At 37.9% G+C, this 23,642-nt stretch overlaps 1 protein-coding gene, 1 long non-coding RNA gene and 1 pseudogene across 5 annotated transcripts in view; 1 reads left to right on the top strand and 2 right to left on the bottom strand.

Annotated features, from left to right (window-relative positions):
• Nucleotides 1–442: 442 nt before the first annotated feature.
• On the bottom strand, nt 443–1,423 carry LOC135106652 (aurora kinase-like; annotated as a pseudogene).
• A 209-nt stretch (nt 1,424–1,632) lies between these two features.
• Nucleotides 1,633–20,650, top strand: LOC135106392 (uncharacterized). 2 transcript variants are annotated; one of them, XR_010271278.1, is made up of 3 exons: nt 1,633–1,906; nt 18,734–18,905; nt 20,135–20,650. It is a non-coding gene; the product is annotated as an uncharacterized LOC135106392 (long non-coding RNA). The 2 variants fall into 2 exon arrangements; XR_010271279.1 differs by lacking the exon at nt 1,633–1,906 and adding an exon at nt 11,654–11,730.
• LOC135106391 (cytoplasmic dynein 2 intermediate chain 1-like) overlaps nt 12,643–23,642 on the bottom strand; it is a 28,452-nt gene continuing 17,452 nt past the window's right edge. For all 3 annotated transcript variants that reach the window (XM_064015368.1, XM_064015370.1, XM_064015369.1), the window contains exons 16-18: nt 20,383–20,596; nt 19,937–20,072; nt 12,643–19,260 (exon numbers count right to left, since the gene is read on the bottom strand). In XM_064015368.1, coding sequence (XP_063871438.1) covers nt 19,135–19,260; nt 19,937–20,072; nt 20,383–20,596 — 476 coding nt within the window. In that variant the 3' untranslated portion in view covers nt 12,643–19,134. The remainder of the gene's footprint in view (nt 19,261–19,936; nt 20,073–20,382; nt 20,597–23,642) is intronic.

The raw sequence follows: 23,642 nt of genomic DNA, 5'->3' as shown, positions 1-23,642 counted from the left end.
TGCCAGTCAACCACCAGAACTCAATGCTAAAGCTCGGAATACAGTTAGTAGTAGGCATTATCACAAGCTCATGATACAGATACAAAAATTCACTCTTTCCTTCGTCTCTATAAATACATACCGTAATTATTATCACTTGAAGGATTAAAAGTGTGTGTGTGTGTGTGTGTGTGTGTGTGTGTGTATATATATATATATATATATATATATATATATATATATATATATATATATATATATATATATATATATATATATATATATATATATATATATATATATATATATATATATATATATATATATACATATGTGTGTGTGTGTGTGTGTGTGTGTGTGTGTGTGTGTGTGTGAGAGTGTGCGTGCGTACGTGCGTGCGTGCATGCATGCGTGTGCGCGCGCGCGCGCACAATGAGTGTTGAGTGAGTGAGAGGATAATCACCTAATTCTTGACATTTTCCAGGATCCAAGGGTGTTGCAGGACCTCAGTCAGGGGCAGCCTGTCCTTGGGGTTGCATCGGAGGAACTTCACAATAAGATCCCGTGCCTTGGCCGAGACGTGAGAGAGGAAGTGAATATCGACCTTGCAGATGCGGGTGTAGGTGTCGCTGCTTCTCTCAGTCTCCAAGGGCAGGTTGCCACTTAGGAACTCATAGCAGAAGACGCCCCGCGACCACAAGTGTACCTTCTCGTCGTGCTCCTTACCTTCCACTATCTCCCAGGGGATGTTGTTCAGTGTGCTGTACATTATGGTTCGCCTAGAGAACGGAGCGTGGACAGACCAGCCAAAGTCAGATATCTTGAGATCACCGTGAAGATTTAGCAAGAGGTTCTCCGGCTTGATGTTTCGATGAATGACCTTCTTGGTGTGGCAGTACATCAGTGTCTGTGTGAGATGCTTGATGAATCTAGTAGACTTCTGTTCGTTGAATCTGCTGTCCTCCTGAGAGTGCAGTTCCTTGTACAGTTCCCTTCGTAGTACATACTCAAGGATGAGGTAAACACGCGTGTCGTCGTGGAAGTAGCCTTACATACGCAGGATGTTGGTGTGTCTAAGTGCGCCTGGATCTCAATTTCCTGCCTCAGCTGATAATCGCCTTCTTTAGCTGGAATTTGAACAGCACCGTGAGAGCCGTGATGTATTTCCTCACTTTTTCCCAGGCTAAATACACATTGCCAAACTTCCCCTTGCCCAGTGACCGTCTGACTTCACTGAGGCGTCCCTGCTTATCACACACACACACACACACACATGGAAATTGTTGGTGAAAACCTCTGCTTTGTATCAATTTACTTCAGAACTTTATTTTCCCCACAAGAGATGTCATTTTGTTTCCAGGGTTTCATGAGATTACATGCGTATAGTGGACATTTACGGTAATTTTATATAGTTTAATTTTCTTATATATAGTCACAGAATCATCATAGCAAGAGTACAGTATGAAGTTAAACATGAAAGCTACGTATGAAGTAATGGTTGTTCAGGCTCGAGGCTTCATGAGTTGGTTCGAGAGCCTGACTCATTATCATCGTTGGCCTCTCATTACTTAGAAATTCCTCTGCCCTCATCTCGCGTCGACCGTGTTGAGATTTTAAACCAAGAATTGTGGATACATACCTATGCAGGTAAGAGTAGAGTGCGCGAGATGGATAGGCACATATGTAAGGACTTAGTGGGCAGTAGCAGAGAATCATGTGAGTGGAGAACTTGCGAATGAAATTAGGTCGAATCGTTTGTCGGTCATCCTGCAAAATTCCTCCTCAGTCAGCACCTCGAGACACGCGGACTCACCCAGGCATCCTCTGCTGCTCAATAGTTTCATTGCATTACTAATCGCCCTTTTGCGTGTATGTGAAATTCAAGAACTTCTATAAATACGTTGAAAGTAAGGAACACATCACGAAAGTAAGTAGAATCATTAGCATTTCTTGATATATTGACTGACATGAAGCTGGTAGCCACAGTGATAACCCAAAAGTATGTGTTGCACTCGAATCCAGTGCTTGTATATAAATTCCATCCGAGTGATTTCACACACGAAAACATGTGAACTTCACCCCAAATAATTCCCCCTGATAAGTTCCTCTAATCAAACCCAATATTGTGAGAGTGGAATCCTTCTGAGGAAAATCTTGTGGGTGGAATGCTCGTGGGGGAAGTTTCCCTTTGGAGAACTTAGTGTACAAATCCAGGCGTAAGCTCCTGGACGACGAGCCGACGTAGTAAGGCTGTCATGGGCAACAAAACCCACACTTTGTCATTCTTCATACAGTGTAGCGACATGCAATGCCGCAGCACTCTGAGGGAAGAAAATATTTTATCTTCTTAGAATTAGGAGAGTAGGAGAGTAAATAATTGTTAAGGAGAAATGCGTCGTTTATTACAAGATCGCAATACACGATAACTATTGACTACGGTGTTGGATACTAAAGAAAATATATGGCCTTTGATTTCTAATTTATTTGGTTCATAATTTGCACCGCTGTCCTTCCAAAATTAGCAGAAAAAATAGTGGCACACTTTCGAGATACTTGTTATCAGGTAATCAAACATTTATTTATTCTACAGTTGCTTTAAGTATGTCTTTTGGCAGCAAAATTGTACAAAAGATGACTGACGGTTATGATAATAGCCTAAGTAAAACCAGCGATAGAGGAAGGCCAGGAATGCAACACGTCACCTGGGAGCGAGGAACTGAGGGTAATTCATCAAGAAGTGAAGTGGAGGGACGAACAAAGCTGTGCGTGTAACCTCCAACAGGAAAAAAAAAAAAATGCCACTTGACACGAAACACTCTTATTCTGGTAAACATTATCATATTCTTTGTTATTTACGTGATTGCCGTTGCATTAATTCGTTTTCGTACTACGTACTATCTCCAAACTCACTTAGAAAAGATACAACTGGTTCAATGTATATAACAAATCGATAAAGTATACAACGCAGATAAAAAGAAAAAAAAAGAAAAAGGTAAATAAATATACAAATGAAAGTTTCGTGTGGCGGAGTGAAACAGGCGTGATTACGTATTGATGGCGAAAAAGTCGATGTTGTTGAGGCAGACGAGACGACCTTGTTATTTAGCTGGTCGGGAGAAAATTTAGCAGCAGTTCAGAACATCTAATTGATGGCTTAATTGCTTGTAAAATGTCATCAGCTCTGGTTGATGGACGCCACGTTTGAAAAAATAAATAGAAGCAGGATTTGAAAAGGCCATGTTTGAATTCAATTGTCAACTTTTTTTTTTTTTACTCTCTCTCTCTCTCTCTCTCTCTCTCTCTCTCTCTCTCTCTCTCTCTCTCTCTCTCTCTCTCTCTCTCTCTCTCTCTCTCTCTCTCTCTCTCTCTCTCCAGATATCATCATGTTGCTACTGTTTTTTTCATTGTCTCGCAGCGTACGTGAAGTTTCGCACGTAACAGGTGGAGCCATCTGGTGGACGGGTTGGAATGAGACCTGGTAAATGTATACGTGGTATTTCCAATTACATTCCACCACTGCAGCCGCTTCCATGAATTCCACTTAAATTTTTCAGGATGATTACGACGAAATTAGTGTGTGTGTGTGTGTGTGTGTGTGTGTTAATATCATACTTGAAAATATTCTTGGGCATAAACATAACATACTCGTATTTGCAATATTCCCCTATTTGCCAGGCCTTTCGTGCAGTAACCACACAATACGTCTTTGTTAAGTCTTACTCTTACATCAACATGTTTATGTATTTATTGTCCAAAATCATTTTCTCCTCCATAAGTCATTCCAGTGAATCTAGCCATGCTTAGGTTCGACAAACATCAATCAATCACTCATACGTGTATTGCTGCAACTCTTATCTCATCGTTTAAGTTTTTTAATTAGTTTTATCTTAATTGAATGCATATAATGGTCTAAATATGTAATGTTCTTTGTACGTCTTTTAAATTGTGCACGTTTTGATACACCAAACATGAAATCTATCGTAAGTTAGTTTTCATTTTAGGAATGGTTGTTTTGTGACCATCACATCCAGAATATACAAGGTTCGGCATGTACCTGCAATCAGTGACTAATGAATGTCATACCGCTTGACTGCGTGTTTTAATTAGTCATTTTGCATCTATAGCTTTGTCTCGTGTGCCCCAGGAGTCAGGCCAGCCACTTCGGAATGTCTGTTCCCAGAGGTCAGACTTAACTACTACTCGTATGTTGTACAAAAAGTAGCGGAAATTTATATAATTATTTAATATGAATAGCAAAAATTAGACAATATGAACTATTTTAGTAAAGTATAGTTAAATATTGACATTAATTTATGTGATTGGGGATATTCAATCATGGATCGAATTCGGATTGAAGGTGTCGGAGGTTTGTGGAACTAGAATGGTCATATTGACTGTATTTTGATCACGACTTCAAAGACATCGTTTCAAGGTTTCGGTAACAGAAGTGCAGCCGTTTGTTTCTACAGTATGGCTTTTTTTTTTTTTTACATAGAGAATGAGGAATTTCTCTAAAGATTGGCTTAAAGTACAGTAATTATTCGGGTTCTGGTTATGGAGAGCTGTTATTTCTGTGGTTCAGTTCAAGTACTTGCCCCTCCAGACATAATCCAGACTGCAAACACACCACTGCCTTCAACTAATTGCAGTTTCATGCATCTCTGATGCCTTCCTGTTAGTACAATTCTTCACGAGGAGCTCCCTGAATACATTGAAATTTTGATCAGCAATAGCGAATTATCGTATATAGTTGCCCACATGCCCTCCACATGTTCCGTAAAGGCCATTAATGTCTCATATCCAGATGTCTCACATCCAGTGGTGTATCTAGTGTTAGGCAAACAGGACCCTGCCCCCTCTCCCCCCCCAACACCCTCTTAATGGGAACGCCAGTTTGGGCTTGTGAAATCAAGACCTCAGTTACAATACTAAGAATACATACACACATAGCAAGGCTGTCTCCACCAAAAAGGAGGTTAGTCAAGACCAGGCACACAACTTTCACATTCACACTCATCCACATCACTTTCTTAGCCCCTTGTCTCTCGACACAGAAGAGAAGTATTCCTTCCCTCAATTTACGCTGTAAAGTGAGGGCAGGAGTGCTTCTTCACACAAAGAGATAGACAACAAACTTCGAGCTTTCTTTCAGAAAAAGACGATGAGAAGAAGCACCTGATAGTTTTAAATAGTTTTAAAATTCTATTCAATATTTCACGATATCAGTAGCATGAATTACGGAATCAAACGATTTACAACAATGCCGTATATAGTTGTGTGATGGGTATATAGTATATATATACCCATCACACAAAGAGAGAGAGAGAGAGAGAGAGAGAGAGAGAGAGAGAGAGAGAGAGAGAGAGAGTTTTAGTATGTGTGAACCCGGTTAATAATGCGTCTCTGCCAGATATACTCGTATATATATATATATATATATATATATATATATATATATATATATATATATATATATATATATATATATATATATATATATATATATATATATATATATATATATATATAATTTTTTTTTTTTTTATTTATTTATCTTTTTTTAGGAGAGACTCCGGCAACAAAAATCTAATAAAAAAATAATAAAAAATAAAAACACTGAGATACCGGTTCCCGAACAGGGTCCAAAGCGGTAGTCAAAATTTGATGGATAAGTGTCTTGAAACCTCCCTCTTGAAGGAATCCAAGTCATAGGAAGATAGAAATATAGAAGCAGGCAGGGAGTTCCAGATTTTACCAGAGAAAGGGATAAATAATTGAGAACACTGGGTAACTCTTGCATTATAGAGGTGGACAGAATAGGGATGAGAGAATGAAGAAAGTATTGTGTAGCGAGACCACGGGAGGAGGGAAGGCATGCAGTAAACAAGATCAGAAGAGCAGTTAGTATGAAAATAGCTCTAGAAGATACCTAGAGATGCAACACTGCGGCTATGAGAAAGAGGCTGAAGACAATCAGTTAGAGGAGAGGAGTTGATGAGGCGAAAAGTTTTTGATTCCAGACTGTCTGAAAGAGCGGTATGAGTGGACAACCCCCAGACATGTGAAGCATACTCCATACATGGACGAATAAGACTCTTGTACAAAGTTAGCAGCTTAGAGGGATGAGAAAAACTGGCGGAGTTGTCTCAGAACGTCCAACTTCATAAAAGCTATTTTAGTTAGAGATGAGATGTGAAGTTTTTGGTTTATATTATATGAAAAGGACAGACCGAGGATTTCAGTGTAGAAGAGGGGGACAGTTAAGTGCCATTGAAGAAGAGGAGATAGTTGTCGGGAAGGTTGTGTTGAGTTGATAGATGGAGGAATTGAGTTTTTGAGGCATTGAGCAATACCAAGTTTGCTCTGCCCCAATCAGAAATTTTAGAGGTATCAGAGTTTTGTGGCTTCCCTGCGTGAACTGTTTACTTCCTGAAGTGTTGGACGTCTATGAAAATATATAGGTTCAGGTTTAGGTTTATGGGGGGATAGATAGTAAGGGTGAAAATAAGAAGAAAATCGGGGAAGATAATGGGTTGGATTAAGTGACGAAGGAAAGTGGAAGAATAAACAGATGACAGACAGACCGTCATGCTCTATGTTAATGTGATTATTTAAGGTATCTATGATTTGTTGTTTTTCTTCAATAGTGTGTTAGTAATAAATTCTCCTCACGTCCCTTGTCTGTACCGCATGGTGCTACCTTTCAAGGCTGACACCTATCTAGTTCCCCTCGTGGGTTGTGGGAGGGACCTGGATCCAGGCAACGCCACGACTCAGGGCGCAGTAGTAGACGCTCAAACTTGTAATGCTGTCTGTTATCAACCTTGCATGTGATGACGAGTGTATGTGACAGTGTAGTGTTTTATTTAGTATATACTGGATTAGGTGTAGCTTGTTCTTTTGAGCCAAAAGTGATTATTGGTTTGTTGGTGATCCAGCACTGAGTTGATATATGTATTGCCTTTGAGAATAGTCTTTAGTTTTTTTGTTTCACTTTATTTCCCCTATTATATAGTGTAATGTTGATCTGTTCTACTTTTGATAAATAATCTAATTCTTGTGTAGTTTTAGTGTATGGGTATTTTTTTGCCTTGTGCAAAACGGAGTGTTTTATTCTGAATTCGCTGTAATGATAAAATTTGTGAGTTTGAAGGAGCATTTAGAGTGTAGGTTGAGTATGTCAGGATTGGGAGAGAAAGAAATATATATATATATATATATATATATATATATATATATATATATATATATATATATATATATATATATATATATATATATATATATATATATATATATATATATATATACTGACTCATTTTCATATTATTTTTATCTGGGTTTAATACAACTTAACTACAAGTAGTGTAGTAAGGATGCCGCTCAGCAGGCCACATTGTTCCTATGCTATTGTTCCTAGCTTGGATCTACGCGAGTGCTCTTGACCAATCACAGCTCTCCGTACTTGCAAGAAAATAATTAGCAAAATTTGTGTAAAAGCTACGGGTGTTTGAGAGGGTGAGAGGGAAAGACAGAAAAGTGAACCAGCGCGGATCGGAGATAGTACTTCATGTGCCATGAACGACGACGGCAAGAAGATGCCCGATACTTCTTACGCCATGGACGACGACGAAGAGAAGACGCCCACCTGCTTCGCCTGGTGGAAACGCCTCAAGAGGCTCTTCAAGCGGCGCAAGCGAGCAAAGAAGCCAAAATGCATTGCCGACGACAAAGAAGCTGTCAGCCACGATCAGGACAATGAAGTCAAAGAAAAAGACAGGGAAAAGAATCGTGCGCTCGAGGAAGACCAGGGAGAAGGGGCGATGGATGAAGGCGAAGAGGAAACGGCCGTAGGAGAAAAGCACGGCGAGGGAAACGTGGAAGAAGTAATCCACATAGAGAAGGGTATTGATGAGGTTGTGAAGGGAGAAATGGAGGAAGAAACAGTGGAAGAAGTAATCCACTCAGAGGAGGTTGTGAAGGAAGACATAGAGGAAGAAACAGTGGAAGAAGTAATCCACTCAGAGGAAGCTGTGAAGGGAGAAATAGAGGAAGAAACAGTGGAAGAAGTAATCCACTCAGAGGAGGTTGTGAAGGAAGAAATGGAGGAAGAAACAGTGGAAGAAGTAATCCACTCAGAGAAGGAAGACGAAGAGGAGGGAAGCGTGGCGGCGGAGGCGCAGGCGGAGGGCCTCGCTCTGGGCTCGCTGTGTGTGAGCGGCAAGGCTCCTGCAGCAGACGAGGAGGGCTGGACTGTGGTCCGCCGCAGGAAGAGGAGGCCAAAGGGGAAGGAAGCGCTGCCTGGCTTGGCTCAGGCGAAGGCGTCCTCGGGGGAGGCGCCGCGCCCACCGGCCAAGTCAAAGCCCCGAAAGGCCCGCAAGGAAAGGCAGCAGGCGGTGTCCAGCGTGCGCGCCTCGTGGCAGGAGGAGGTGACGGAGGTAGTGGTGCCCGTGGAACCCAACATGCGGCGCCACATCGTGGGACCGAGCGGCGCCACCCTCCGAGAACTGCTGCGAGAGTTTGACGGTGTGAGTGTGGCGGTACCGCCACAGCGAGACGCCGTCACCCGCACCGTCACGCTGCGCGGCCCGCCGCTGCAAGTGAACGGTGCCGCTAAGCGCGTGCAGAGTCTGCTGCAGGACGCGCAGGTGGTCGAGGCGCAGGTGGAGGTGGTACCCGAGCAGAGGCGCCACGTGGTGGGTCCCGGCGGCGCCACCGTCAGGAGACTCCGGCGGCAGTTCCCTGGCGTGGCCGTGATTGTGCCCGCCGCGGACAACAGGGCAGCTCGCTTTGTGCGGCTGAAGGGCCCGCGCCGCCAGGTGACCGGTGCCCAGGCCTTTATACAGGCCTGCCTGGAGGCTGCCCACGCTGCCCACACCACCCCCGGTCACGTCCGCCCAACTGCAAACCATCTCCCTGCAAATCACCAAGCCCGCACTCACGCCCACGGCCCCTCCTGCCATACCGCCCACCACCCTTCCCGCCGGTGAGGCGCCTCTTCCTGAGCATCCTAATCCCTGTATTCTAAATTGAATTGCATTGTCATAAAGTAAAAAAAAAACGTCTCTTCACTTTGTTTTAACGTAACATACAGACATTTTTAACGTAGCATAAAAGTAAAGAGGCGTTTTTAACGTAACAAAGTAAAGAGGCGTTTTTAACGTAACATAAAGTAAAGAGGCGTTTTTAACGTAACATGAATCAAAGAGACGTTTTTACCGTAACAAAGTAAAGAGACGTTTTTAGTGTCGTAACAGTTCTTTAATGAATGTCGTCAGTAAATAAACGAAAGGAACATATCAGATCTTAGGATTTGATATTGTTCCTTTCGTTTAGTAATGAAAAATTAACGTAACAGAATGTCGTCAATAAATAAACGTTTAGAAATGTAAAATTAACGTAACAAAGTAAAAATACGTTTTTAGTGTCGTAACAGTTCTCTAAAGAATGTCGTCAATAAATAAACGAAAGGAACAATATCAAATCTTAGGATTTGATATTGTTTCTTTTGTTTAGTAATAAAAAAATTTAATGTAATTGCGTGACCTTTAAGAAAAAAAAAAGATAAATAACAATTAGTAGAATATGACTAAAATAAATAGTCTATTGAAAATCAATAGTCTGGACCCTTAAATCCTTTTGGTTGTACTCGTATATCAATAAATAAAGTAACTCAAAGAACCATCTAGTATCCTGTAATCGTCTAAAGCCTCTAAAATTATAAGGAATTTCTTCCCACAAAGTTTTACTTAATAGTGTTCTCAAAATGGCCTTCAGCGGCCTCGGATGATGTTGTCATTCCTCAGGTTGTAAAGTCTAGCAGGGAATATCAGAGATATATAAATCACAAGAAGTAAAACAGAAAATAAAACAATTAAAAAACAACACACCTGGGGAAATAAAAATAAATAAAACAGTATTACAAAACTTACCAGACAACGTGCTCGAAATACTTACCAGACTTTTCAACATCCGCAGCCATTTAAGCATGCCAAAATCATACTCATCCCAAAATCAGAACAAACCATCAACTGACGCTATTAACTATAGCCCAATTTCACTCCTAAAAGTACCCGGAAAATTTTTCGAGAAAATTATTAACAAAAGAACCAAAACATTTCTTGAAATCAATAAAATTTTACCAGACTCCCAACATGGTTTCAGGACAGCAAGATCAACTGACACAGCAATAGCGATAACAATAGAACTAATATCAAAAGCGCTTCTGGATAAAAAAAAAAAAACAATGCTGCATTGCACTAAGGGACGTCTCAAAGGCGTTCGATAAAGTATGGCAAAACGGATTAAAGTTTAAATTAAGCCAAATAAAATTAGCCTCAGTATCCTTAAAAACTACTCAGGATCACTATTCCAGCTACACAGCCGGGTACCAAAAGGCAGTAGTATTTCACCCACACTCTACACCATCTATATCCACGACATTCCAGCACCAATCACATACGCAGATGACATACAGATACATACAGATCACATACGCAGATGACAACACACAAATAATCACAATGCATACTACTCTCCTCACTTCCATAACCCACCTCAACTTTCTCATCTCCGTTTATCTTCTTTTCATTTTTTTTTTTTTTTCCGTGCCCATGTTTCTGCTCCATCATTATGGGAAGGGGGGATAGACAGTGGGCTGAAAGAAGAGTGTGAAGAGTAGAAGATGAGGATTGGGTGAAGTTATGAAGGAAGTGATAGAGTGAAAGCAGACGGAATAGCCGTCCTATTGAGTTAGTTATTTGTTTACTTGTTTATTTGTTATATGTTCATCTTTATTTTTATATAGTGGACTTAGAAGCCATATATATATATATATATATATATATATATATATATATATATATATATATATATATATATATATATATATATATATATATATATATATATATGTGGTCACATTACTCCGACATGGCACCAACCTGTACCTCGCTCCCGGTGTACCGTGCATGGTACACTAGAGTGAAAGTCACCTCTCGTAGCTTCGCCGTTCATTTGATGTAGAGAATACAGGGTGCGATCGCTTCCGAGGCCGGACCGACTCTCGGCCTTAATTTATTCAGCCTGTAGGTACAATGCATCTGCCACGTGGTCTAGTCCAGGGAACCGACACACACACCTAGGGAAGTCGGGAACAAACTTAACATAAAGGATCAGCTGCACAGCCAGAACAAGGCTCCTTCATAACAAATACTTTCCCGACCACACCCGATTGCCCCACACTTGTATGAGACCAGAAAAGAATAGACCTTTGTTAAAACCTAGCAGGAGGAGGTGACTAAAATTACGAAATATGTATTACATAATCTGTGTGTGTGTGTGTGTGTGTGTGTGTGTGTGATCATATTCCCATTTACATGAACATGATCATCCCTTTTGTGACGAAGATTTCAGAATACTACACAAGACAGAGTCCAATATGAACACAAAATCATTAGAGGATATATATATATATATATATATATATATATATATATATATATATATATATATATATATATATATATATATATATATATATATATATATATATATATATATATATATATATATATATATATATATATATATATATATATATAAAGCACATAAATCCAGAATTGAATAATAACTCAACATTGTCAACTACATATTGTAAGATAATGGTTCGGAGCTCCGTTCCGATAGCATTATCATAGCGTTAGGAATCCAGCTGTTTCAGTCCCTCTCTCGTTGCCATGCGGGCGTGCTGTATGTGGATACTTAATGTTTTCTGTTGATCCAGTTTGTAATCTTGGTGCTTGTGGTACTTTGTCTCATAGTGCCATTGCATGTGAATTTTATACAACTTTTACTTTGTGTTTTATTGTTTTTAGCCTGAAGATGCCTGCAGAAAGGCGAAACGTACCAAATAACAAATGAATAAAGTTGATGAAGACTTCGGAATTGAATTTCCCTACAAAACAAGCTATCAAGGAGACCTTTATATAATATATATATATATATATATATATATATATATATATATATATATATATATATATATATATATATATATATATATATATATATATATATATATATATATATATATATATATATATATATATATTTTTTTTTTTTTTTTTTTTTTTTTTTTTTTTTTTTTTTTTTTTTGCATAACTTTTTCTGATATGACTGTGATTGGATAAACACAAGGGAAATGCAGTGATAATTCACACCATTATTATAATCTTACTGTTCTGTTCGCCTCCAAAATATTGTGACAGGCGCTAGCCATGCTTGCCGTTTTCTCTCCTCCACCTAGGCCCACCGTGAGTGGGGAGTCAGCCGATGCATTGCACCGGTGCCCATGGGGTCTTTGGGGGGCCCAAAGGTAGAGATGGGGCCCCGCATCTCTACCTTTACCTAATGGCTGATGGGGTGGGAACCTTAAACTATTCCTGCACCTGCACATTTTAGTTCTCACAACGCCCCTGCCTCCACGTGCACACCCCCACCACCTTTTATAAATCGTATCCACCCTGAAATAGTGTCTCAGAACTATGATTCAAACATAACAAAATTAATAATGTAAAAGTAAAAAAAATAAATAAAGTTTCAAGGCTGACAAATTAAATCCAAATCAAATCTTCAGGAGCAGCTGGGTAAATTAAAATTAAGTTATTGTTTAAATATAGTTATTTATTACATAATTAACATAGTTTTATAAGTATAGCTATAGATTTTTTTTAACTTTCAAATACCACTGATGTTCAATTTAATTTTTTTTTTTTTTTTCTAGATAGATCATATTCATATAGTAATTTGCCAACTCCAGTACAAGTTTTTCTTCATTCACCTGTTATTTCCATCACAGAATACCTCATTTTCTATGAGGAAATTAGAGCAAAATAACTTTTCTTTGCAATATACTTTAAATGAATAGAGAAAAACTGTTTATGTGGAGTATGGAAATTACATTTAATATTTTGTACACATAAGGACGGAAATATTACACTTGGATGGCATCGTTTCATGAAGACTGCACCGTGAGTGTGGTCTGCTTACATATACATGATAACAATTACATAAATACATAACAATTATCATACTGGTCTGTTAAACACTTTGCACTAACTCTTGTGAGGAAGATTACTTTCCCTTTTCACATTCTGAGCCTTAACAATCTGCTACAAAGATATATGAAGTAATCTCAAAGCCAACTGACCATTAACTCCAGTATCAAGCCACTAATGACCTTTAATTACCACCAATAGATGTACTTCACAAGCACTTCATGAAATAAAAAGTGTGCTCACATTTATGTGTGACCACATACATACTTTGTTAAAAAATTCCAATCTTGTGAGATAAAGACTACATAAAACAATTAATACAATATTGACTATGGGAGATGCAGGAGAGCCATTACACAAAGAGGGAAGAATTATACTTAATTTTTTTGTTGATTTATAAAAAGGCTTTGATAGTATATTAAGAAAATCAGGAATAGTTACTATGCTGAAAGACTTCTAACTTAAGACTGTGTGCATCATCATAAGATAATAATAGTATAACTGTAAATCATACTAGTTATGTACTTATGAACATGTCAAGGAACTCAAAAAAAAAACAAATCTGCAAGAAAACATTGAATATCTAAGAAAACTGGAACCTTTAGTCAGAAACCATCACACAGTTTGCATCTGTTTATACTATGTGGTTAAAAGTCACTATACACTGCCTATTCTATTTTCATTTCATTCAGAGAGAAGTGCAGGAACAACAGGAAACCTATACAATATACTATATACAAAACATTTATCCAAGCTAATAATGGGCTTACATAGCCTATGGCACTTATCATCCATGATTTAAATTTCAGTAGCTGGAGAAAATACATCTAATACAGCAGACCACACAACCACTGAGGTACTATTTGTGTTAATAAAATTCTGTCACACAACAGCTTCTGGAAAAGAAAAGTTAGTGGCCTGGCACTAAAAATTTCTTTCCCCCCTGAGCAGTAGATACCATTGGCTGTGCTAATGTTGTTGTTGTTACAAACTTACTAACCTGCCAGATAATTTTCAAGTTAAACATTCTGTTTGGTCTCAGCACAATAACTTTTTACACAAATTATTGATTCACTAATATCACTGTCAAATCATAAACATTTGCATATATGATATCCCTTTCCTTTATTGAAGTTTGATCCCAGCTTCTTTGTGTACATGCACACCGCTTTCAGTCATTCTCAAAAACATACCACCCTCATTCATTTGCATATATAATTTATCTATATTAATGCATTTTATTTATGCATATGTAAAACCCTCTGGTGATGCAGACTGCCAAGGGAAATCAGTAAGACAGTGTAGATCATGAGAAGATTCTCACAATTAACTCACAGTGCCACCAAAGTAAGTGATCTTTATTAGGTCAGGAAAAGTGAATTCTTCAACATAAATTTTCAGTTGCAAAAACAACTTTCACAGGACTATTTATAAATGCTTAAATGGAATTTTCTTTTTAAATACATCTGTGAGGCTGAAATCCTGTAACTTTCCTAAATATATAGTGGCACTTCAAATGTTACAGTATCTATATTAACTCCAGTACTACCACTGATCCTACTAAACCTGTCCTTTGCCATTATACTAGTCTTGATTCTTGTTATTAATATTCAACTGATTTTTACAGAAAAACAACAGGGAATAAACACAAAGAGATCTCCACTAAATACTTAAGATGAATATTTTGGTTCGTCAATTAATATTTTGTAATATAAAATTCAGACTTAAACGCATTAAGAATGATCAATCATACAACTTCTGTAACACTATAAAAGTGATGACTAAATTACTGCTGACTAGAAACAAAAGATCTCTGAAATGTGTCATCTTATGATACTTCATGATACAAAAATTAGTAATCATGATTTTAATTTTCATGCTTAAATGTCATGAAATGAGTTGTATAAAAATATCCATCATAATGCCTACCACTAATATATCACTTCACTCACAAGATTGGCCACAACAGAACCTTCCTGAAGCTATAACATTCATTCATGTCATGTTATAGCTTCGTCCAATATGTTACCCATTTCAGTACATTCCCTTACAGAAGGAGATCTCACTTAACACTGTCTATCCTTTCCTTCACTCTTAAAAATTAACATTATGTCTGTACCCATTCTCAGAATACCCTATTCTCCAGTCTCAGATTTCATGCAAATCTTACATTTCTACCATGTGACACACATCAAAGTTACTACATTGTACCCTTGTACTCTTCTAATATTTCCACTGACTCAAAATAATGCCATCTCTACTGTCATATGACTAGTTGCCTTGCTTGACCTACTGTCCACATTTCATAACAATTTCAGTTAACAAAAATTTTCTTACAATTCTTCCCTCTGCTATCAATAACCAAAATGCTTTTCAGCAATTAGTTTCCTTCTCTAAGGTGATCTTTGTGGTATCTTGCATTGTTCTATCATACTGACAAGATACTGACCCCCATGTCTTATTTCCTATCTTATTGAATTTTACTTTCCTCATATGTATAATCACATTTACATCAGAGTACAATATAACATGACCCAGTTTTAAGATCTCATAACTTTACTCAACATTGTTTACATTAAACTTTAGTTTCACACACACACACACACACACACACACACACACACACACACACACACACACAGTGTATGGCATCAGTGTGTCCCTCAATATATACTATAAATGTGACATTGTCAGAGTACAAATAGATCAGTATTGTCTCCACCATATAATATTAATGGGACTCCTGCTCATAACCTTTAATATAACACATTTTTGTATTATACATCCCCTGGGCAGATTACCCAACCTACTTCAGTCCTTCCTCAGCTCCACAACATTCTTCTAGATTAACAGAGAAGCATATATCTCAGTCTAAACTCATATTCTCAAGTGGTAACCTCCAAAACTTTTTAATCCAATCAAACCAACCTGTTTATTCTAAAACTGCCATTTCTCACTAACTTTTAACCTATCTCTAAAAGTTTAGTATTATGGTACCTATTCTACCATGCATTCTCCAGGAAAACTCAAAACACACAGTTGATCTAAAACCCTTGCATCCATGTGTACTAACTTATCTGTTATAGAACCAACTGTTATAAAACCAATTAATCTTTGCATCATTTTTGGTCACATGGTACACCATTTGGTTCTCTATCAAGTTTTCATATGATATTCATTATCACTCTTAATTAAATATCTGTTATCAATCTCAATTAAATAATACAAGTACGAACAACCACTGCAACATGTTAGTAGCTTTTGTTTGAGAAGCATAACAGAATATGAAAACAATTCAAGCTATGAATCTTGTTTGTTCTACTGCTTTGAAAATGCAATTTATTTTTATTATATTTTTCAAAAAGTACATTTTTCAAAAGTAGCAAACATCTATGCTTGAAAATATACCAGTAAATATAAGCTGAACATATTTTATCATAGAGAAATGGAGGATACTTTACAGTATGAGTGAGCCAAGTGTAGAAGTTGAGGCATTTTGAGAGGAGAGAGAATGAAAGAGAATGGAGTAGGTGAGTGAGATTACACAGTTCTATGTAAACAAGGTGAGATGGATAGAGGGATAAGAGAGAGAATTCATTTGAAAGTCATGAATGGGAGAAATGTTTCTACAGACATAAAGAAGTTTCAAGAATAGTATTCTCCTACCTACATTGATATATGGATCAGAGACCTGAACATGGAATAAGCCATAACAATCAAGTGTGCTGAAATTAATGATCTGAGAGGGGCATGTGGTATGAGTAATGAAAGTATATGAGGGGTGTTGTATGAGCACCTGTGCAGATGGTGTAAATTGGGGAGTAGTGGAAAGGTTGAAAAGGAATACACTAAGATGGTATGGCCATACTGAGAGGATGTAGAGGAGAGTTCATAAAGTCTTAAATAGAAAGTTGCAGTTACTAATAGAAGAGGAAGGCCACAAAAGATGGAAAGACAGGGTAAAGGAGTACATGTGAGAAAGAAGGGCTTGAATAAGCAAGAAGGGAATGTCTGGGTAGGGAGGGGTGGATGATCTGCCATGGCCATCTCTTAGAGGATATGAGATATCAGAGATAAATGGATAGACAGCCAGACAGACAAAAATAAAATAAATAAATAAATAAATGCAGTGAGAAGCAGAGTACTGCTGTTCTATTCCTGCAGTTTCATGACAAAACATTAAGAAAACTAATCTTGGGGACATGTCAACAGCTTATTAATGTATTTTACGTATTTACAATTAAAATCAAGCAAGATATTTTTTCCAATGAAAATATAAAGCTAGGTAATGACCCAATCATAAAAGCACAATGTTAAAACACCATTCATAAACAATTCTTTTAACAAATCTTCCACTGTCAACAATTCATTATTCTTAAGTGTAAGTTCACTGTTTAATTATCTATTGCATGTCTGACTAGAGTAACAAGTAGAAATATTTAATACATACTGGTCCTTACATCACAGATCATTTGTTGTGTTGCTAGTGTCTTCACAGAACACAGTGATTGGAATTTTCTATGCTATGGTCAGGAATCAACTAAAGTGTATAGGAATGTGCAAGATAGAAAACTGTATTATTGAAAAGTTCAGGCTTTTATCAATTACATATCTCATTAAATCCATTTACTATTAACTTTATGATATATAATTGCTGAATAATGTAGTGTACTGCCAAAGCAAAATGATAATGGCAAGATTAGTTCACTAATAGGCACACATATGTAGTAATGCTGCATAAAATGCCTTGGTGAAAAAAGTGCTTTATATTGATTACAAAAATCTGTGCAGTTCTGGAGCAAAATGAACATAGCCTGGGATTTAATCTGCTCACCAGACCTACTCTGTTTCTTAAGTTATAATATCTTGCTATCAACTTTTAACAGAGATGTACTTTTAAGTCTCGTTATTTTTCACTGGATGTTATCAACCATTCTGCACTGAAAGGTGAGTCTTAACCCCAAAATCTGGCCTTATCACTGTGAAAACACAAGACAGACAAATGGACATGTCAAAAACTCTTATCAGTACATATCCATGTTCCTCAGTTGATAAGAACAGACTTAAAAACAACATTGCAAAATAGAACAAAAAGTACGACTAAGAAGAACATCAGCACATGTATGATCAAGAGTATCATTCTGCATGAAATACATCACTTACTTCTTTTCAGTAGTTTTTCTAGTGGATTGGTTTCACTTGCTGTATTTTTTTTTTTTTTTTATACCATCCCACATGTACAGAAAGTGGCTTGATGCATATAAATAAAATAAAATCTATCCACAATTTGTGGCTGAAAAAAAAATAAATAAAATGCAGAATTAGTTTAAAGTGACATCTACATATGCTGAAAAAAGAGGAAAAATAAACTTAAGTGCTGCAGAAGATAACAATCAAACTGCTTTCCTTGGCTCAGGAAGTCTAGATAGCTTGCAATTCTCATTAATAAATATGATGATTTGATGAGGACCCAATCAAAAAATGTGATGTAGGAATTCAGTTATCAATGATTCAAAAGCATAATTTTTTTTTAAATTAATCTTGATTTCTTTTCATTCTTTATAACTAATAACAATATAAATCCATGAAACAGATTTTTTAAGAAAAAAATAACTGTATATTTTAGAGAACATTTATATATTATTTTTAATAAAAAGGATGGAAATGATCTGGTTTTGTCTCTTTTCATTCTATAGCTGCTGTTCACGTGCAGTACAAGTACAGACCAGTCATGTAGGTGTAACCTTCCTGTCCTACAAGAGTGGAAGGCCACCGATACTGCCTTCCTTTGCATGTACATCTTAACAAAACCAATTTACATGTGAACTCTTGCTACACAAGACCATGGATACTTCAAACCACAAAAAGGTAAGACAGAATATAGATTATTTATAAAAGTAAATAGATTTAATGAAATAAGCCCCATCCATACTATTTTCATCTAGATGTCCATAATTTATTTTGGGATGATATTTATCTAATAAGTGGAATGACTTACTGTCTTACATGAAAATTCAAGCAACAGCACAGCATTATGAAGCTTGACTGACTAGAATCTTATAATAAGGAATTTTTTGTACATTGTGTGTGTATACTTCTATATAATGTTAACATAGTAAGTGAATCTTTCCAGCTCTGTCTTGTAGTCTTCAACATGCTCATAGGCACAGAACTCAGAGCTCACTTGCCGCAACACCAACTCACCAGTGTTACTGGCAAACACCTGAAAGATAAAAGATCAACATTACAATATGTAATGAATTCAGATTGACTTTTGTTCCTTGCTAGACTCTAATGTCCTTCTAAGGGTGCACTTGTGTAGCCTTATGCCTCTCACATCTGATCCAATTATTTTTTACACCAATCACTTTTCTGTCATCCTCTTCAATTGATTTCCTAATTTCTTACTCTATCCATATGCAATACTCTAAAAACATTCTTCACACACCTTATCTCTATTAAAATCTTCCCTCCTGCTCTTTTACTATACAAACCTTCTTAAAAGAAACTCAACTTCAATACACTGTCTAACCTTCTTTTCTGCTCCCTTACTCTAAACATGTTCCTTGCACATCTCATCTCATCACTGAATTCAGCCTTATCTTCTCTCCTGCCCCAATGTTCCATGTGTCAGGCCTATGCAATACTGTTGCTGCTGCACTTTCATGCAAACTCCTCTACATTCCCTCCAAGCAAGCTACAACCAAAGACTATTCACAATCATTCATTACTTCATTCCTGTTGCAACAATATGAGATACCCTATGCTGTTCTACATTCAATAATTCATAAAAAATGCTTCCTTCATGTCTCACCAACAGTATTCACAAAAACTCACCAACGGTATTCACAAAAACTCCCCAAACAAAATCACTGACTCAAACTCATGAAAATACTCACTGCATTGAGGGGCTGGTGTGATGCTCTCTGTGTGGAAGCAATGTGGAGGGAAGAAAGACTACCATCCACAAGTCCTCCAGCTTCAATTGTTAACACTGGGAATATATCCCCAGCACTCAGATCCCAAACATGTAATCTGTTTATAGAAATGGGAATGTACTAGATATCACTAATTACAGGATTTTATTCCAATTTCAGAGGATACACCAAACATGACTGGTGTTACATCATTACACGGAAACCAAAGGGCATACCATATTAAAAAGACCTTGATATGTGGCAGTCCACTTCCTGATTTTTCAAAGACAAGGAAATAAAAGGCATCATAATCCAAGAAGTTAAATTCTGAAATGAAGTACTAGCACACTGAGGGACAATGTCATCCCATCCAGCACTTATTATCTATCAACAATGATCCATATGAATCAAAATTACTTTCACCTTACCTTCCATTTGAATCCAGGACATAAAACACGCAAGGTCTTGCTGGAGACCACTGCACATCAACAATTGGTGAAAAGTCTTGTGCAGACTGCCAAGAGGTCAAGGGATGATCAATCTCATTGCTGTGAAGCCGCACAACTCCATCCCCACTTCCAACTAGCAGGTAACGATTGTCATGGGGACACACAGCCAGACACGTGGCTTCACATCCTGGCTCTGTAATACACCATTCTCAATAAAGTGAAAGATTAATTCCATCCTTATGACCATTCTATTTATCTGTCTCTAACACTTCATCCCTTTAAGGAGGATCCCCTCAATGGAGTGAACATGGTAGAAGAGCTCTCACTTCTCCCTTTCCAAACATTTCCTCTGTACTTGTTCAAGCACTTGGTCTTTACTATGCCTGTACTGGTTTCTGTTTCACACATAAAGTCCTTTACCTTATCCTTCCACCTTTAACATGGCCTTTCTCTCCTATCAGAACCTTCAAGTTCACTTAGCTATACTTCCATTATCTTTCCTGCGATCACAGAAACCTTATAACATAATATTCAATGTCTTTTTATTTATTTTATTTATTCATTTTTTATTATGTAGGAGGGACACCAGCCAAGGACAACAAAAGAATAAATAAATTAAATTAAATTAAATTAAAAAAGGCCCACTGAGATGCTGATCCCTGAATAGGATCCAAAGTGGTAGTCAGAAATTGAAGGACAAGTGTCTTGAAACCTCCCTCTTGAAGGAATTCAAGTCACAGGAAGGTGCAAATACAGAAGCAGGCAGGGAGTTCCAGAGTTTACCAGAGAAAGAGACGAATGATTTAGAAATACTGGTTAACTCTTGCATTAGAGAGGTGGACAGAATAGGGGTGAGAGAAAGAAGAAAGTCTTGTGCAATGAAGGAGGGGAAGCATGCAGTTAGCAAGATCAGAAGAGCAGTTAACATGAAAACAGTGATAAAAAACAACAAAAGATGCAGCATTGCAGCAATGAAAAAAAGCCTGAAGACAGTCAGTTAAAGGAGAGGAGTTGATGAGACGAAAAGCTTTTGATTCCATCCTGTCTATAAGAGCAGTATGAGTGGAACCCCCTCCACCAGACATGTGAAGCATACACTATACATGGACAGATAAGGCCCCTTTACAGAGTTAGCAGCTGGAAGGGTGAGAAAAACTGGCAGAGATATCTCAGAACACCTAACTTCATAGAAGGTGTTTTAACTATAGATGAGAGGTAAAGTTTCCAATTTAGGTTTATAAGTAAAGAACAGACTGAGGATGTTCAGTGTAGAACAAGAAAACAGATGATTGTCATTGAAGAAGAGGGGATAGTTGTCTGGAAGGTTGTGTCAAGTTGATAGATAGAGGAATTGAGTTTTTGAGGTATTGAACAATACTAAGTTTACTCTGCCCCAATCAGAAATTTTAGAGAGATCAGAAGTCGGGCATTCTGTGGCTTCCCTGTGTGAACTGTTTACTTCCTGAAGGGTTGGACATCTACAAAAAGACATGGAGAAGTGCAGAAATTTTAGAGAGATCAGAAGTCGGGCATTCTGTGGCTTCCCTGTGTGAACTGTTTACTTCCTGAAGGGTTGGACATCTACAAAAAGACATGGAGAAGTGCAGCTTAGGAGAGGTTAGAACAAGTTTGATGAATAATAGGAAGAGAGTGGGTGACAGGACAGAACCCTGAGGAACACCACTTTTAATAGATTTAGAAGGACAATGACTGTCTACCACAGCAGCAATAGAATGGTCAGAAAGGAAACTTGAGATGAAATTACAGAGAGAAGGATAGAAACCATAGGAGGGTAGTTTGGAAATCAAAGCTTTGTGCCAGTCTTTCAAAAGCTTTTGATATGTCTAAGGCAACAGCAAAAGTTTCACCAAAATCTCTAAAAGAGGGTGACCAAGACTTAGTAAGGAAAGCCAGATCACCAGCAGAGCAGCCTTGACAGAACCCATACTGGATAGATGTTTAAGAATCTTCCTGTTGAGAAACAGGAAACAGAAACAGAAACAGAAACTTTAGATAGGCAGGAAATTATAGCAATAGGACAATAGTTTGAGTGATTAGAATGGTCACCCTTTTTAGGACCCTTTTTAGGAACAGGCTGAATATAGGCAAACTTCCAGCAAGAAGGAAAGGTAGATGTTGACAGACAGAGTTCAAAGAGTTTAACTAGGCAAAGTGCAAGCACAGAGGCACAGTTTCAGATAAAACAAGAAGAACCCCATCAGGTCCATAAGCCTTCCAATGGTTTAGGCCAGCAAGGGCATGGAAAACAACATTGTGAAGAATTTTAATAGGTAATATGAAGTAGTCAGAGAGAGAGAGAGAGAGAGAGAGAGAGAGAGAGAGAGAGAGAGAGAGAGAGAGAGAGAGAGAGAGAGAGAGAGAGAGAGAGAGAGAGAGAGAGAGAGAGAGAGAGAGAGAGAGAGAGAGAGAGAGAGAGAGAGAGAGAGAGAGAGAGAGAGAGAGAGAGAGAGAGAGAGAGAGAGAGAGAGAGAGAGAGAGAGAGAGAGAGAGAGAGAACAAGCCCTGAATCATCCAAGGTAGAGTTTTTAACAAAGGTTTGAGTGAAGAGTTAAGCTTTAGAGATAGATGTGATAGCAGTGGTGCCATCTGGTTGAAATAAAGGAGGGAAAGAAGAAGAAGCAAAGTTATTGGAGATATTTTTTAGCTAGGTGCCAGAAGTCACGAGGGGAGTTAGATCTTGAAAGATTTTGACACCTATTAATGAAGAAGTTTTTGGCTAGCTGGAGAACAGACTTGGCATGGTTCTGGGCAGAAATGTAAAGCACATGAGATTCAGGTGATGGAGGGCTCAAGTACATTTTGTGGGCCACCTCTCTATCCTGTATAGCACGAGAACAGGCTGTGTTAAACCAAGGTTTGGAAGGTTTAGGTCAAGAAAAAGAGTGAAGAATGTATGCCTTCTTGCCACACACTATCCTCTTTGTTATGCACTTGGCACACAAAGACAGGTCTCTGACATGGAAGCAGTAGTCATTCCAAGGAAAATCAGCAAAATATCTGGTCAGGTCCCCTCAACTAGCAGAGGCAAAAAGCCAGAGGCACCTCTGCTTCTGGGGATCCTGAGGAGGGATTGGGTTGATAGGACAAGATACAGATATGAGATTGTGATCAGAGGAGCCCAACAGAGAAGACAGGGTAACAGCATAAGCAGAAGGATTAGAGGTAAGGAAAAGGTCAAGAATGTTGGGTGTATCTCCAAGATGGTCAGGAATATGAGT

Source organism: Scylla paramamosain, chromosome 13 (genome assembly GCF_035594125.1).
Source record: "Scylla paramamosain isolate STU-SP2022 chromosome 13, ASM3559412v1, whole genome shotgun sequence".
NCBI lineage: Eukaryota > Metazoa > Arthropoda > Malacostraca > Decapoda > Portunidae > Scylla > Scylla paramamosain.
Note: the sequence above shows the minus strand (reverse complement) of the source record. Positions and strands in the feature narration are given on the sequence as shown.